Here is a 17,976-nt window from a genome sequence, read left to right as displayed (position 1 = left end):
GACCTGTTTATCTCTGGATCTCTTGCTTCATTTGACCAATTGTCAAATAAATTTGCACTCCCAAAATCACATTTTTTACAGATACCTTCAAATTAGAGGTTTTCTACGTTTCCAATTAGCTACTTTTACTATAGGTCCTGATAAAAATTTTCTGGACGATCTTTTAAATTTAAAACCTTTTGTTAATGGTTCTATTACCGGTATCTATAACTTGTTGATTGATTCTAGACAAGACTTTTTAGATAAAATAAAAAAAGCTTGGGAGGATGACCTAAATTGTCAGATTTCTGATGAAAGATGGAATAAGATTCTTAAACTGGTTAATAAATCATCTTTCTGTGCTCGTCATTCTCTTCTACAATTTAAAGTGGTTCATAGAGCTTACATTTCTAAACAGAAGCTCTCCAGTTTTTACCCGAATGTTTCTCCACTTTGTAATAAATGCAACTCTGCTGAAGCCTCTTTAATTCATATGTTTTGGTTTTGCCCTACAATTGAAAGGTTTTGGTGGGAAATATTTCATACCTTCTCTCAAAATTTTAGGGTCCAATTTGACCCAAATCCCCTTACTGCCTTGTTTGGTATTATTGCAAATGAAGATATAACTTTAAATACTCCTAACCTACAGGTTTCAGTTTTTACCTCTCTTTTAGCAAGAAGAGCAATCCTGCTTAAATGGAAGGAGTCTACCCCTCCTACACATCTTCAATGGCTACATGATATTATGTTGTATTTAAATTTAGAAAAGGTGCGCTGCTCAGTCTTAAATTCAAAACAATCTTTTTATGATTTTGGGGACCTTTCCTAAATTACTTTTCCAATTTTTAAAGTTTAACAGTGCACAGACTTTTATGTATATTTTTACCTTCTCTTCTTAAGTGAATATGTTTTTTTTTCTAATTATCCATTGTCATCCATCAGCCTTTTTCTTTGGTAGTTGGTAGGGGGTTGACTTTTTTTATATAAAAAAATTTCTTTTATGATGTATGACCTATCTTTAAATTTTTGATTACAAAGTGGTTTAACTTTATTGTTATGCTATAACATTTTGATCAATTTTATTACAATATATGAATGTACACAAGTTATGTTGAGATGTATCTATGTGTTGCACTCTGTAAATCTTGTTTTTCTTCTGAATAAAAATATTGTAAAAAAAAAAGAAAGGGGCTAGGTAAGGTGGATGTGGAGAGGATGTTTCCTATGGGGGGGGCGGGGTATCCAGAACTAGAGGGCACAGCCTCAAAATTGAGGGATGACCCTTTAGAACCAAGGTAAGGAAGAATTTTTTTAGCGAGAGAACAGTGAATGTGGAATGCTCTGCCACAGACAGCTGTGGAGGCCAAGGACATAGGTATATTTAAAGCAAAAATTGATAGTTATTGGATTGGTCATGACATTAAAGGTTATAGCGAGAAGGCAGGTATATGGGGCTGAGTGGGATCCAGAATCAGCCATCATGGAAAGGCAGAGCAGATTCAAAGGGCTGAATAGCCTAATTCTGTTCTTATGTCTTATGGTCTTAAATACTCATATCTGGTCCTTTGGAATACCTTCCAATAATTTTCCCATAGATGCCTCAGTATTTCTTGTTGTCCAGGGTTCCCTCTCTTGCTATTTCATTTTTAAAAACCTCCCACTTTCCAGAGGTCTCTTTGCTTGTAAATAACTTACTCCAATTAATTTCTGCAAGTTCCTGAGCAACACTGTCAAAATCCACCTTGCCTCAATTCAGAGCCTGCCCCTGTGTGGCAGTTCTGTCCCTTTCATAATGGTTTGAGACCCCAATAGAACAGTGCTCACGGGTCCCAAAATGCTATCCCACTGCTTCCTTAGTCACTTGCCCTGCTTCACTCCCCAAGAGTAGATCAAGTTTTGCCTTCTCCCATTTTAGGGTCCTCCGTACATTTCCTGAGGAAATTTTCCCAAAGATATTTAACAAATTCCACCCTAAGCCCTTAACACTATGGCAATCCCTGTCTACATTAGGGAAGTTAAAATCCCCCACTACAACCACCCTATTAATTTTACAACTCTCCACAATCTCCGAATTCCCATTGAGTGTTTTGGTGTCCTATAGCATAACTTCGGCAAGGTGATCAATCCCTTATTTCTTGGCTCTACCCATATCATTGCATGAATCATCAATAACTTCATCTGACTATTTCCGTGATATTTTCCTTAATCAAAAGCACAATTCCCCCTCTTGTCTTCTCATCAAAAGTAGCCATAGTCTGGAACATTAAGCTGCCAGTTATGTCCCTCCCTTAGACATGTTTCTGTAATGATTATAACATCCCAGTCACGTGTAGCTATCCAAGCCCGAGTTTATCCACCTTAACTTTTGGACCTCTTACACTGAAATAAATATAATTTAATCTTCCTCACTCCCAGCCAAACTAGTTAAAAATCTACCACAATAACACCGGCCCCGAAACCTGGCAAGATATTGCTTCCCTTCCTGCTCAGACCCAACCCATCTTTCCTGTACAGGTCACTGCTGCCCCAGAATGTTTGCAAATATCCCATTCAGACACACATGCACTTGTCACTTATCTCACCTATTCTTACCCTCATTAGCAGGTGGCATGGAAAGAGGTTCTGGTCCAGCTTTTTAAACATATTTTCTAGCTCCATGTATTGCAAAACCTCGCCCATTTCCCCCATCGCTGTTTATTCAGCACAGCTAACACTTTTGGCCACTTTTAAAACTTCAAACGGGTTACTGGCATCGGCGCGCTTTAAAAATGGACTATTACAACAATACAAATTTCCGTCGGTTTCGCAGAAAGTCTGAGGGTTCGGACAACAGAAAGGAGGCTTTGGGTCGGGAAAAGTTAAACTTTTTAAGAAGAGGGCAAATGTTCAAGTTGGGTAAAGAATTGTCGAACTATTGTCAAGGGAACGACGGGAATAATTTTCGTTCTGACGAACTTGATCGTAGCTCGCGTGGAAGTAGTAAACTGGGTGGGGGTGTCAGTAAATAAATTCAGATCCGTGATGCAGGTGTATCTCAAAATACATAATATATTCAGTTACGCAAATATCACCTAGATGATGTGTTAACACAAACAAAACTTACCTTAACTGGGAATGGGAGGTTATCCTTTCAGTGAAGATGCCAACAATTACCTCACACTGTGCTGAAGAATTTGCTGTGATTGGACCATAGCATCTGGATTTATAGAGGTGGTGAACGCCAACGTGCCGTAAGATATTTACAGCATGAATGTATACGCTTCTTTCAAAGATCTTGACTTTGGACCGCGCAGCCTGAGAGACCCCAGTTATATAACTATGACAGCGTACCTGAAGTTAGGTGAATACAGCGGAGAAGCAGAAGCCAGTGCGCACATCTCCGACTCGCCATGGGGCATGTTAAGGGGCAGTGCATGCCATGCTGAAAGATGACTTGCTGTAATTCGTGCTCCCTCCCTTCACTTCAGGTTACAGTGATTACCCAAACGAGTCCATGCACACTGCACCGCGCAGCCTCCGGACCTTGCTCAGCGTGGCGGCATATAAGGTCAGTGCTAATCAGGTGACCTGAGATACAAGGTAAGCGTCGGCACGAAAGGAGCCCATTCCGATTCCCCTTTCACGGGAATGAATAATTTTGGGGACGTTGGGCGGGGGGGGGGGGTGGGTGGAATCCCACTGGGCACAACTTCATGTTAATCTGAAGAATCCGGCAGAAATTCATCGCATGAAGTGTTTCAAAGAAAGTGAAACAGAGATTTGAGTGCCATGTACAAGTTCAGTAAAGAGGGAATCTATTACGATTAGTGGATAGTTCAGCGGCCGGAGATGTAGGAAAGTGATGAGGAGTACAGAGAAGGAAAGTCTATTTTGCGCTGAGAAAGACTAAGACCCGCAACGTATTAATCGTTAAATGGTCAAAACTTCCCAAAGGGCGTTTGCATGGATTAGAGTGATCTTTATTTACAGGGCACTGGGAAAGAGCGTCTGTGGTGATGGTGTGGGAGTTAGAGAAGAGGGCGTGAAGGGAACACGACTTCTCTAAAAGTGACGGATGGGACTCTGAACGTAGTGGGATCTTGGACCACAATGGTACGGCAGATGCAGTGAGAGCAAAGCTCGATTTCTATAGAGTCTTCGAACAACCGAATAATCGTTTGTCAACACGCTAACCAGCAAATTCCAAAATGAAACCAGAAAGTGTCAACTAATTGAAATATAAGGGGGGTCGCTAAAGCCGACACTGGACTAGCAAAAGGCAAGAAAAAGCCAACTAACTATTTTTTTTCCATTTGAACCTTCAACTAATTCTAAAGTTACCTAAAAATCACACCCATTGGATAAAGAACAGAATACTACTTGGATCAATTTCCTTCAGGAATACATTAAAGACACTGGCTTACTTTATATTTAGAACACAGGACACAGAAATCTACAGCACATTATATATAGGCTGTTCGGCTCACAATGTTGTGCCAACATGTAACCTACTCTGGAAACTGCCTAGAATCTGCACTTTCCCCATCCCTAGAGTATCTGTATCCTTCCTGTAGTGAGGCGACCAGAACTGAATACAGTACTCCAAGTGGGGTCTAACTAAGGTCTTATATAGCTGTAACATTACCTCACGGTTCTTGAACTCATTCCCACGACTGATGAACACAACATACGTCTTCTTAACAACACTGTCAACTGCGAAACAGCTTTGAGTGTCCTTTGGTCACGGACTCCAAGATCTCGTTGATCCTCCACACTGCCAAGAGTTTTACCATTAATATTATATTCTGTCTTCATATTTGAGCTACCAAAATGAACCACTTCATACTTAACTATGTTGAACTCCATCTGCCACTTCTCAGCCCAGTTCTGCTCAGTCATTCATTTGTCGGCACTATCTTCCTGTTCTGATCTTCCCTAGCTCGTTGCACTGGGAGTAATTTGGAGATTACCACCTTGGAGGTCCTGCTCTTCAGCTTCCTTCCCAACTACCTAAACTTACTGTGCAGGACCTCAACCCCTCTCCTGCCTATGTCATTGGTACCAATATGCACCATGACCTCTGGCTTCTCACCCTCCCCTTCAAGAATATACTGGGACATCCTGGATCCCAGCAGCCAGGAGGCAACACTCTACCCTGTCATCTCTTTTGCTGCTGCAGAACCTCCTATCCATCTCCCTATCAAGTCCCCTACGACTATTGCTCTGTCTGATTTCACCCTACGCTTCTGAAGCTCAGTGCTGACCGCAATACTATTGGTCTAGCTGCTGCTGCCTTGCCCAGACAGATAATTCCCCCCCCCCCATCAGTATCCAAAGAGTTGCACCTGTTGCTGAGGGGAATGGCCACAGGGGGACCCTGCATCGACCTTTTCTCCCTTTACCTCTCTAGGTGTTCACCCAAATACTCCTCGAATTCTGCACTCTGGGTGGAAGTACCTGCTCAAAAGACTTATCAATTGCTCTGCCTTCTGGATGATCCTTAGTTCATCCAACTCCTGCTCCAGTTCCCTAATGCAGTCTTTCTGGAGCTGGAGTTTACTGCATTTCCCACAGGGAGACATCAGGTTCCATGAATTCCCACATCCTAAAGGAGGAGCCATATCTGCCATCCTGCCTGCACTGAACTATGAGCAACCAAGACCAAAGCAGTAATAACGAAAGGAAAAACTTACCTTTCTTACCTGTTTCTTTGGCCGCAGCCACTCCTTGTCAATGCTTCTACTTCCCACTCTGACTCTAGTCCCCATTCCAATGATAGCCGCTCCGCTGGACCCTATCTTTCTTTGATGGTTTAAAGAATATGAAAAAGAACACACAAGGAGCAAGAACTCACCACTTTTGGTGGTGCTCTGTCTGCCTTCCACTGCCGCAGATGCCTCTGACGCTTCCTATGCCTGTGCACTGGCCTCTGTTTTTAAAGAAAAACACCCACGCAAGGAGAAAGAACTTTTTAAAAAAAAAGTTTTGTAGGATTGTGTAAACATGTAGAAAGCATGGAGTCTGACAACAGTGATAATGATGGCATAATAGACAAAGCTCATCAATAAAGTTCCAGCAGTTAAATACAGAGCCCCAAAAGCTGGGTCCCTGCCCTACACAGATACCTTTCTTGTACAATTGTTGTGGATCCAGTTAACACAGAATCAATCATTCCAAAGAACACGTAAAATTTTAGGTCTCATTGAATGATGAGTATTTGAATTTTTCAGTGGTGCACAAAGACATAATCTGATGCAGTTCTTCTCAAGCCCTGGCAATGGAATTTGTAACACGAGTATTATTTTTCCAGAATAATAATGCATTTGAAAATTTCTCTGCTTTAAATTAACACACAAACACAAGAATTTTGCAGATGCTGGGTATCCAAAGTAACACACAAAAAATGCTGGAGGAGCTCAACAGGTCAGGCAACATCTATGGAGAGGAATAAAAAGCCGACACTTATCAGCTCTTTTTGATTAAAGACATTTACAGCCCTGATTTTTTTTTACTTTCTGTAGAACATTTAAAAACTGCTATTTGCTCTCTGAGAATTGACAGCTCTCCCAGCTTGGTGACACTGATGTCATCAGTTACCCTTGTAAAGTGCTACTAGATACCACCCACTCTGCAAAGACAAAATCTAGACCACACAGCCCATTTAACATTTGAGGACAGGATCTCCACAAGATTAGCAATCACAATGCTGTCTTTTTGCCACTGACTGGAAAAATTCAAGAAAATGTTATTCATGGGCTTGTTTTTTTAGGTTTTGAACAACAAAAAAAAACATCATTCATGATAATTTTTTGTTTTGTGTTGTTTGAAACCCACTTGGAGCATACACTGATGTTCAGCTGTTCATTCCCCTCCTCAGTCTTAAAAATTATAAAGTTTCTTTTCCATCCATAGTTTTCCAATTTCTGCTCTTTACTTTTTTTAAACATCAGAAGATTTAACAAACATTTATGAGGTCAAACAAGTCCTCATGCTCAGTGGTACAAGACCAGATGTGCATGTAAATTATACTAGATCGAATGAGAAAGATATTGTAAAGGAGTTGTTTTATGTTTTAGAAACACCAATTGAAGTGCTCCTGTGCTTTTATTTTGCATTTGTCCTCTGATAACCCAATCCGTTTTTTTTTAAATTGCACAGTTGGAGACAGTCCAGATTGCACTTACCATAATGAGCCACAAAAAGGTTACAGCAAGATTCTGTCCTTGGCATGTCTATAGCAGATCCAGATTACTATAATCTAGATACCTCCATTCCCACAACCATATATTTATTACTTTTTTGAATCCTTATTCATTTTCCCACTGAATGTCATAAGTGAGTCTGCCTCTATTATTAGTCAAACACTTCTGTACATTTTTTTTAAAATCCCTCATCTCAGTTTTGATCCCTTTGCCTGGAATCTTTACTCCATGTCCTCTGTTCTTGATTCTCCAGCCAGTGGGAAAAATCCATTTCCATCTAGATCCCTCATGATATTTAAACGGCACCATGAATTGGCATCTTCTACTCCAAAATGAAGAAACCTACCTCCTTAGGTTTTGGACCGCTGCTCTGTTCATCACAGGTAAAGCTCTCCCCACCATAGAGCACACCCACATGGAGCATTGTCACAGGATGGCAACATCCAACATCAGGCACCCCCCAACACCCAGGCCATGCTCTCTTCTTGCTGCAGCCATCAGGAAGGTGGCACAGGGGCTTGAGGACTCACACCACCAGGTTCAAGAATAGTCACTACCCCTCAACCATCAGGCTCTTGAATCACTGGGGATAACTTCACTCAAACCAACACTGAAAAGTTCACTCAGCCTATGAACTCACTTTCAAGGACTCTTCATCTCATGTTCTTGATATTTATTGCTTTGTTATTTATTACTATCATTTCTTTCTTTTTGCATTTGCACAATTTGTTATCTTTTGGCACTGGTTGAATGTCCAGTTGGTGCAATCTTTCATTGATTCTGTTTTGGTTATTCTCCCATTGTCATTGCAGTTTCCAACACCATGATGACCTGAGACTCCTAGCCAGACCTCAACACTTCTATCCACCCTGGCATTAAAATCACCTTGGACAACGAATCTCTGCCTGATTATAACAAATACAGTACACTGTTTCAACTTCAACAGAAAGCCGGGTTTAAGAGGACCTGGAGATACCCCGATCCAAACACTGGCACCTCCTGAACTACATCCAGCTGTGACAAAAGGATCTGTCAGATATTCTGCACACCAAGGTCATACCAAGCACAGATAGTCTGATCGATCACGGACTGGTCAGGGTGAAAGCCAGATTGGCTACCAATCTAGTGTAAATCTCGCTTCAGCCAGTGGCTTAATATAGGGAGTGATAGCCCCCGGCCCAGCCAAACTTAAGAAACCTTGTTTGGGTGGATACTGCGCAATGTGTCCCATTACAAATCAGTACCCCGAAATAACAAACAGTATACAATATGTGATTAAACGATTAAACTTTATAATTCTTACTTTGACTATATAGTTAGTAAAGAAAATGAGAAAAAAGAAAAAAGGGCCAAACTTATGAAACCGTCTACTGCGCAATGTTGGAGCTCACTGATAAGCCGATCGTCCACCATCGGCCTCCTCCATCGTCACTGCCCTTCGGATCCTCGCTCCAAATCCACCCCATCCGGCAGTCTACAAACCCTCTCCATTTGTGTCTTCTCTCCTCATCTCTCCCCAGCAAAAGACCACAACAATCTCTCTTCCAGGCTCACAAGAAAGAACAACAGCATTCCAAACACTGTAACCCAAACCTTGCTGCTACAGAGAAACCAGTACATTATTAGTGAAACCCTACAGCACGTTACACTAGCAATAGGGAAAAGGGGACCAGGGTCAAAGAGACTCCAGGTGGATAAGCTCTTTGTCCTCTGAGATGTATTTCGGATCAAGCTAAGGGGGAAACTGGACAGCCAAGGCACCCCAAGTGCAGACTCCAACACAGGAATGAAATGGGAGCACCTGGAGACGGCCATCCAAGATGCGACTGTCAAGGTGTTGGGTACTTGTCAAGAAGAAACAAGGACTGGCTTAATGAAAATGAAGTTGAAGTCCAGAATCTGCTCCAGAAGAAACACTCCTCCCATCAAGTGGTGCTGTCTAGACCCGACAACCAAGCAGCCAAGGCAGAATACCTAGCTGCACGCAGCACCCTCCAAGCCCAATTGAGACAGATGCGAAACCGTTGGTGGAATGCCCTAGCAGAATGAATGCAGACACTGGCAACACTCCAGTCTTCTATAGATCACTGCGTGTAGTACATGGTCCAACTTGTCAGATTCAAGCCCCTCTACGCTCATCCGACGGCTTCAGCCTGCTGACAGACAAGGAAGTTATCATGAAGCGACGGACAGAGCACCAGGAGAGCCTTTTTGGATATAATCATCGAGTACCAGAAATGGTTCCCAAGCATTAGATCAGCCTTAAAAGCTCGATGGCCCACCAACTCTGGACAACATCAAAGCTGTTATTTCCAGGTTGAAAAGCCAAAGAGCCCCAGGCATGGACTGGATCCCAGCAGAAGTGTGCAAAATGGTCGGAGACACTCTCCTGAGCTGTAACACCCGGGAAAGGTTTCACTGCTAATGTAATGGTCTTTCTGTGGAAGCGGTGTTTGGGTTTCGGTTAGAGATAACGGGTGCTTTGGAATGCGAGCCGTCCAATGGCGGAGGGTGCTTTTGTGTCATGTGCCTGTCACAAGGGTGATCCGGGTCTTTTGTTCGGCAGGAGATAAAGAGAGACGACACTGGAGCAGAGCCATGATCTGATGAAGGCCGACAGATCGAAGGAGGATCAGAGAAACCAACTTGTGCACATTAGACTGTGTCATTAAAATGGGGCCTCTTCTATTCTTGCTTTTACTTCACTAATTGTGGTAAACTATGTATACCTGTCTGGACACGCCCCTCTGCTGATTGCTCCTGTGGCTCCTCCCACAGACCCCTGTATAAAGGCGATTGGGGCACTGCTCCTCCCTCAGTCTCCGAGATGCCTTGCTCCCTTTTGCTGTTAATAAAAGCCTATCATTCACCTCCCGTCTCTGAGAGTTATAGATGGTGCATCAATTTTATTAGCAGCAATTTTAAAACATGGAGGCATTTTACAACCCAACAGATTGGATCTCGACCCTCAATCCCAGGAAGCCGGTGATGCTTTCGAACTCTGGCTAGCATGCTTCCAATCGTACCTGGAGGAGATTCATGTGACCAACCCTGCCAAAATGCGCAGGGTTCTTCTCTCCAGAGTCAGTGCAAGGGTCTACTCTATGATCAGAGACCAAACGGACTACCAGGGTGCGATGGATGCCCTCAAAAGACAATACCGGTGGCCGGTGAACACTGTCTATGCAAGACATCGCTTAGCGACACGGTGACAGTGGGCCGGAGAGTCGAGCGTTGAGTTTGTCCAGGCCCAACAGACACTCGTGCAGGCCTGCGACTGCAGGGGACTGATGGTGGAAGAGCATGCGGAGCTGCTAGTAAGAGACGCCTTCGTTATGGGGATCAGGTCAGTATTCGTGCGCCAGCGGCTGCTGGAACACGCCGATCTTACCTTACATTCAGCGATCGAGCTGGCCAACACACTGGAGGCCGCTCTGCATAACACTGACGCTGTCCAGGCGCGCAATCTCCCGCCGGCCCCATGGACACTGCAGACCCCCCAACCCGCCGGCGAATCGACCTCGGCTGCTGCCAGTCGCAAGTCTGCGCAGTGTTACGTCTGCAGACTCGAAAAGCACCCCCAAAAACACTGCCCAGCCCGAGAAGCTACCTGCTCTAGCTGTGGAAAGAAAGGCCACTTTGCCAAGGCCTGTAAGTCCAAACCACGAGCGGGGTTGAGCAGCACCACGTGCGAGGCATGGGGGTCACCATCTTGGTCTCCGCCATCTTGCCTGCCCGCCGCGTGTGAGGCATGGGGGTCGCCATCTTTGTCGGCACCACCTCGCCCCGCCTCCAACCCACAGGTGCTTACCGGGCACCGAGATGGCGATTCAACTCTGGCCTCCATGACCCTCAACCAAAGCGCTCCACACCAGCTCGCAAGGTCAATGATGGATATCCTGTTGGAGGGGCACAGCACTAGATGCCTGTTTGACACGGGCAGCACTGAGAGTTTTATTCACCCGTACACGGTGCAACGCTGCGGACTCGTGACACAGCCAGTAAGCCAGAGGGTCACCATGACTTCTGGATCTCATTCCACAGACATCCGGGTGGGTTGTGTAGCAACATTGGTGGTGCAGGGCACAGAATATTGGGACTTTGCGCTACTGGTCATGCCTCAACTGTGCGCCCCTGTGCTATTGGGGCTGGACTTCCAGAGCCACCTGAAAAGTGTGACAATGGAGTATGACGGGCCCCTCCCACCAATCACTGTCAAAAATCCTCAGTTCTGTGGGACTTCGTCATATACCCCACTATTGACCACACACACACACACACACACACACACTGACCCGCACATCCCACCCAACACCATGCCAACAGCCATGCTACTGACACTACTTGCAACCTCTCCACTCTCAAGACCCCTCCCCTACCTGACCCCCGACTGTAAACCTGTGGCAACTAAAAGCAGGAGGTACAGCGTGGGGGACAGGGCCTTCATTCAGTCAGAGGTGCAGCGGCTACTCAGGGAGGGGATCATTGAGCCAAGCACAAGTCCTTGGAGGGCCCCGGTGGTCGTTGTTCGGACCGGGCAGAAAAATAGGATGGTCGTGGACTATAGCCAGACCATCAATAGGTTCACGCAGCTTGACGCATACCCCTTACCCCGCATCGCGGATATGGTCAATCAGATAGCTCAGTACAAGGTGTACTCGACCATAGACCTGAAATCCGTTTACCATCAGCTCTCCATCTGCCCAGAGGACCGCCCCTACACCGCCTTTGAGGCGGGTGGCAGGCTCTATCACTTCCTGCACATCCCCTTCGGTGTCACGAATGGTGTCTCTGTCTTCCAGAGGGAAATGGACCAGATGGTGGACCAGTGCCATCTGAAGGCTACGTTCCCATATCTGGATAACATCACCATCTACATTCACGACTGGCAGGATCACGACGCTAACCTCCAATGATTTTTCCAAAGTGGCCAAAGCTCTTAACCTTACCTATAACAGGGACAAGTGTGTGTTCGGAACCACCCGACTTGCTATCCTTGGGTATGTCATGGAGAACGGGGTCATTGGCCCTGACCCCGACTGTATACGCCCCCTGTTGGAACTCCCTCGTCCCACCACCCTTAGAGCCCTCAAACGGTGCCTGGGCTTCTTTTCCTATTACGCCCAATGGGTCCCTCACTACGCAGACAAGGCCCACCCCCTTATCAAGTCCACCGCATTTCCCCCTCAGCTGAGGCCCACGTGGCCTTCAGCTGCATTAAAGGGGACATTGCCAAAGCAACAATGCATGCGGTGGATGAGACCATTTCCTTCCAAGTAGAGAGTGACGCCTCCGGTTTCGCGCTGGCTGCTACCCTCAATCAGGCAGGAAGGCCGGTAGCATTCTTCTCTCGTACCCTTCAAGGCCCCCGAAATTCGGCACTCCGCGGTGGAGAAAGAAGCCCAGGCCATAGTGGAAGCTGTTAGGCACTGGAGGCACTATCTCACCAGCAAACAGGTCACCTTGCTGACCGACCAGCATTCAGTTGCGTTCATGTTCAGCAACCAACAACGGGGCAAAATCAAGAATGATAAAATTTTGAGGTGGAGAATAGAACTCTCCACCTACAACTATGATATCCTGTACCGGCCTGGGAGGCTCAATGAGCCCCCGGATGCCCTATCCCGGGGAGCGTGTGCCAGTGCACAGCTTTTTTTTAATATAAATTTTTTTTATTGAATTTTCAAATGGTTACAGAAGGAAAAAAAATTATCAACCCTTCCCCCCTCACCCCTAACATATCCCTGTAGAAAGAGAAAAAGAGAAAAAAAGAAAGAAAGAAAGAATGCCTGGATATCGGAAGATCCCCACATGTTCCATGGAGTTCATAATAGTTTCAGTATATATATTTATTTCTTTCCCCAAATGACCAATAATTTTATCTTTGGAGCACCTATAATATTTAATCCTATCTTTTGTAAATAAGGGCACCAAATTTTCAGAAATATTTCACATTTATCTCTTAAATTATAAGTAATTTTTTCAAATGGAATGCAGCTAAAAGCTATATCTATTTTCATTTTCTTAATGTATGTTAAAATTCTTTTTCTTTTCACCGGTCCATTAGGTCTATTAACATTAAAACTTTAAAAATTCAGTAAATTAGTCATTATTTTTAACAGGGTTACTCCAGTCTATAGTAATAACTAACTTTTCAACTTTCGTAGTACCTTGGGGAATCTTTTTAAAATTCTCCGTGTTGCTATGTGTCTCCACCCCCCCCCCCCACCCCGATTGTCCAGGCAAAGAAAGAAAGATTAAAGAAAAATAGATTATAAAGAGAAAAAAAACTAAATACTCCCCTACTAATGTTGTGAATTAAAAAAACACAACATTACCCCACTCCGTTGTACGGGTCATGGCAATTGCCATGATTACACATGTGAATCCTGTAGCAATCGATCCGAAGATCCCCCAGCAACCCCGTAACATAAAAAAGTATATATAAGAGAAGAAAAAATAATATCACTACTCTCGATTAATATTTCTCAAATTTTTACCATTCTCTCCCCGCTGTATCATATAATTAAGAATATATTTAAATATTCTTCTGTCCTTAAACATCCATCAACTCCATTCACTGTCCCTGTCTTCATCTTTAATCCATTTCACTTTTAAATCTTTGGCTGTGGTTAGCGAATATTTGGGAGTTCTTGTGCAAATTCTTCTGCATCCCGATAATCAGTAAAAGATCTTCTTTTTCCGTCATCCAAAAAAATTATCAGGGTTACCAGGTGGCGCAATATAAATTTATAACCCTTTTCCCATAAAACTTTTTTTGCTGGGTTAAATTCCTTCTTTCTCTTCAAAAGGTCATAACTTATATCAGGATAGAAAAGAACTGTTTTCCCTTCTATCGTCAATGGCCCATTTCTCTTTCTGGCACGTTGGGCAGCCGCCTTCAGGATCTTTTCTTTATCTTGATATCTTAAGCATTTTATCAGGATTGATCGTGGGTTTTGATCAACTTGAGGTCTTGATCTTCAGGCTCCATGAGCCCTTTCAATTTCAATTAACTGGGTTCATTCTCCCATTTCCAAAATTTCCAGAATCCATTTTTGAAAAAAATTTATTGGATCCTCTCCCTCTATACCTTCTTTAAGTCCAACTATCTTAATATTATTTCATCTGCTAAAATTTTTAAGTACATCCACTTTTCCTAACAACCATTTTCTTTCTGATGTCCAGGCAGAAATATTATCTTCCATTTTATTCACTCTATCAATGGTGTCTCCTGTTGTTTCTTCCAAGTTTTTAATTTTCTTGTCCATTTTGTCCTGTCTTTTCATCATTTTATCAAACATAATCATATTTTAATATTTTTATTACTTTTAATGCTTTTAATTCATGCATTATTTGCACCAAAGATTTTTTTATGTCTCCAATATCACCTCCAACCTCTTCCTGTTGCTCTTCTTTGTTTGTCTCTTCATCTTCGTCTGATTTATCCAGAGAATCTGATTCCGCCTCATATTCACTTTCACTTTCAGTTCCGATCATAGCTGGGATTTGTAGTTTGGGTTGCTTATGAAGGAAGGGGCATGCACAATTCCTGTTGCTCTTTTTTTTTGGAGACAGTTGATGTTGCCGCAGTTTCCTGTTCTGTATCGCCGAAGGTAAAACACACTTGAGCCCGCGGCTCTTTCATGGCGGCCGGCCTTGATTCTTTTCCAACTTGTGTTGTCTTCAAAGTAGTAGTTTTCTTCTGCTTCTGTTTAGGAGACATATCTTAAGACAATCCTGAGTAGTTTATAGGTAATTTTTAAAAAGTATTTATTAACTTTTCTTCACTTAAACATTACTTTACTGTTTTTTTTTTACGGGAGAGCTGGATTTCCACGTCTCGATCCTACGTCATCACGTGACATCTCCCCCAGCGTGCAGCTTGACTGGCTATATGCCCTCCATGCAGATCTTTGCCACCCAGGGGTCACCCAACTTTCACATTTTGTGAAAGCCCGGAACCTGCCTTACTCCCTTGAAGAAATCAGGACAATGACCAGGGACTGTCAAGTCTGCGCTGAGTGCAAACCACACTTCTACCATCCTGAAAAGGTACAACTTATCAAGGCCATCTGCCCCTTTGAGCGACTGAGTGTCGACTTTAAGGGCCCCCTTCCCTCCACCGACCGCAACGTGTACTTTCTCAACATAATCAACGAGTACTCGCGGTTCCCTTTGCCATCCCCTGCCCCGATACCACTGCCACGTCCGTCATAAAACCCCTGCGCCAGCTCTTCACTCTGTTCGGATATCCCTGCTATATCCACAGTGATAGAGGGTCCTCCTTTATGAGTGATGAGCTGCGCCAGTACCTGCTGGCTAGGGGCATTGCTACTAGTAGGACCACGAGCTATAATCCCCAGGGGAATGGACAGGTGGAGAGGGAGAATGCCACGGTGTGGAAAGCCACACTCTTAGCCCTTAGGTCAAAGGGGTTGCCGGTCTCTTGCTGGCAGGAGGTCCTCCCCGAGGCACTCCACTCCATCCACTCCCTGTTATGCACGTCCACCAATGCCACCCCTCATGAGCGACTCTTTTCTTTTCCCAGGAAGTCTGCCACTGGGACCACCCTACTGGCTTGGCTGACACCCCCAGGGCCAGTGCTGCTCCGGAAACATGCGAGGAGCAATAAATACTCCCCGATAGTCGAGAGGGTTCACCTACTTCATGCGAACCCCCAGTATGCCTACGTGATCTTACCTGATGGGCGGGAGGACACGGTCTCCGTCCACGACCTGGCACCCGCAGGAGCACCAGACCCCTACCCCGAACACTCCATGGTGACTATGAACCCTGTACCCACCGATGTATATACCCACGAGACACTGCGCACACCAAGCCCTACACAGACACCTCACGACACTCCCATACCGGGCACCACGCACACGCATGAGGGATTACTGACGCCTAATGGGCTGGCACCTCAAGTCAGGCCGGAGCCAGCACAACCACCATCACCAGTGCAATCACCACCGGTGCTACGTAGATCGCAGCGACAGACTCGACCGCCTGATAGACTTAACCTGTAAATATACTTGTAAGAAACTTCGCCCAATGGGGACTCTCTTTTAAAACAAAAGGGGGGGTGAATGTGGTAAACTATGTATACCTGTCTGGACACACCCCTCTGCTGACTGCTCCTGTGACTCCTCCCACAGACCCCGGTATAAAGGCGGTTGGAGGCACTGCTCCTCCCTCAGTCTCTGAGATGCCATGCTCCCTTTTGCTGCTAATAAAAGCCTATCATTCACCTCCCGTCTCCGAGAGTTATTGATGGCGCATCACTAACCCTGTAGCCAAATTAAGAATTACAAAACAGAGAGGGTTTCAGGGTGGACTCGCATCTCAATCTCCCCCGTTTGGCAGGGCCAGAGATCGTCTCCCCTAGACTTACGCAGGCGAAGGAACCTGAGGGCTACAAACTCACAAACCTGCTCACACCCTGCTGGGAGCAAAGTTCAATCCCAAATGACCTACTCGACCCCGTAACCGTCTCCCTGTATGAAAACAAAGGGGAGAAATTGGATTGCTCAAGCTACAGAGGTGTTATCCTGACGTCCACCATGGGGAAGATCCTCACCAGAATTCTGTTGGACAGAATCATCCCGACCATTCCCGAAGGCAACCTCACAGTGTGGATTCAGAGCGAATGGAGGTACATACGACTTGATCTTGGTCCAGCGCCAGATACAGGAAAAGAGCCGTGAACAATATGTGGGAAGTACACGGCGTTCATTGACATGACTAAGGCCTTTGATACAGTCAGCCGCAACGGTCTCTGGAAGGTTCTGTCGAAGCTCGGCTGCACCCTGAAATCCCTCGCCATCCTGCAGCAGCTCCGTAAAGGCCAACTGGTCAGGTTAAACACAATTATGACCTGTCTGAACCATTCCCCATCAGTATCAGTGTGAAACAAGGCTTTGTTTTGGCACGAATGCTCTTTGACACCTTTTCAGCGTGATGCTATGGGAAGTGAAAGAGACAGAAATATCTTCAACCTTCGCTGCCTTCTCACCAAAACAAAAAACCATGCAAAAGCCCATTCTTGAGCTACTATATGCGGACAACTGTGCTCTTCTTAAGCGCACAGAGGACTGCAGACTACAGTCACTCAGTTCACCCAGGCTGCATGGGCTTTCGGTAACAGTCAGTCTGAAATAAACAATGATCCTCCTTCAGAATCCCCCTCGTGGTGTTTACAACCCATCTCGGATCACCATTGACGACCACCCTTTCATCACGATTCAGCAATTCACCTACCTGGGCAGCATCATCTCCAAAGACGCTACAGTAGTAAGGGACAGTTGCAAATCGACTTGCCAGAGCCAGTTGTGCCTTCGGGCACCTCCAGAAACACGTGGAAGAACCACCAGCTGTGCTGTTGTCACAACACTGCGATACTGCTCCAAAGCCTGGGACTTGTACCGCAAGCAAATCCAGTTGAGCGCTTCCATCAGCGTTCCCTCCGCTCCACCGTGGGTGTCAGCTGGCAGGATCATGACTCCAACCATGAGATCCTGGAGAAGGCAGGACTCCAAGCATTGAAGCCTCATTGCTGGTCTGGCCACATGCCTTACATGGACAACTCCAGGTTACTAAAAGCAGTACTCTACGGAGAACTCTCAGGGCAAGAGAGATAGTGGTGCCCCGCACAAGAGGTACAAAGACCAACTTAAGCAGCAGCTCTCGTGGGCAAATTTTGACGGCAACGAGCAGCTTGTGACAGAGACCGCTGGAGAACGCTGATCCACGAAGCAGTCAAGAATTTTGAGGAAACCAGAAGAGCAACTGCTGAAAAGAAGAGGACACGCAG

The 17,976-nt window shown here is 45.1% G+C and overlaps 1 protein-coding gene across 1 annotated transcript in view; it reads right to left on the bottom strand.

Annotated features, from left to right (window-relative positions):
* The window catches only part of LOC132392427 (TGF-beta receptor type-1-like), an 86,267-nt gene extending 68,593 nt beyond the window's left edge, over positions 1–17,674 (bottom strand). The window contains exons 1-2 of the mRNA XM_059966252.1: positions 17,424–17,674; positions 16,827–17,014 (exon numbers count right to left, since the gene is read on the bottom strand). Coding sequence (XP_059822235.1) covers positions 16,827–17,014; positions 17,424–17,674 — 439 coding nt within the window. The remainder of the gene's footprint in view (positions 1–16,826; positions 17,015–17,423) is intronic.
* Between the last annotated feature and the right edge of the window lie 302 nt (positions 17,675–17,976).

This window comes from Hypanus sabinus, chromosome 4 (assembly GCF_030144855.1).
Source record: "Hypanus sabinus isolate sHypSab1 chromosome 4, sHypSab1.hap1, whole genome shotgun sequence".
Taxonomy (NCBI): Eukaryota; Metazoa; Chordata; class Chondrichthyes; order Myliobatiformes; family Dasyatidae; genus Hypanus; species Hypanus sabinus.
The sequence above is the reverse complement of the archived record's forward strand: the minus strand, read 5'-3'. Positions and strand labels throughout refer to the sequence as shown.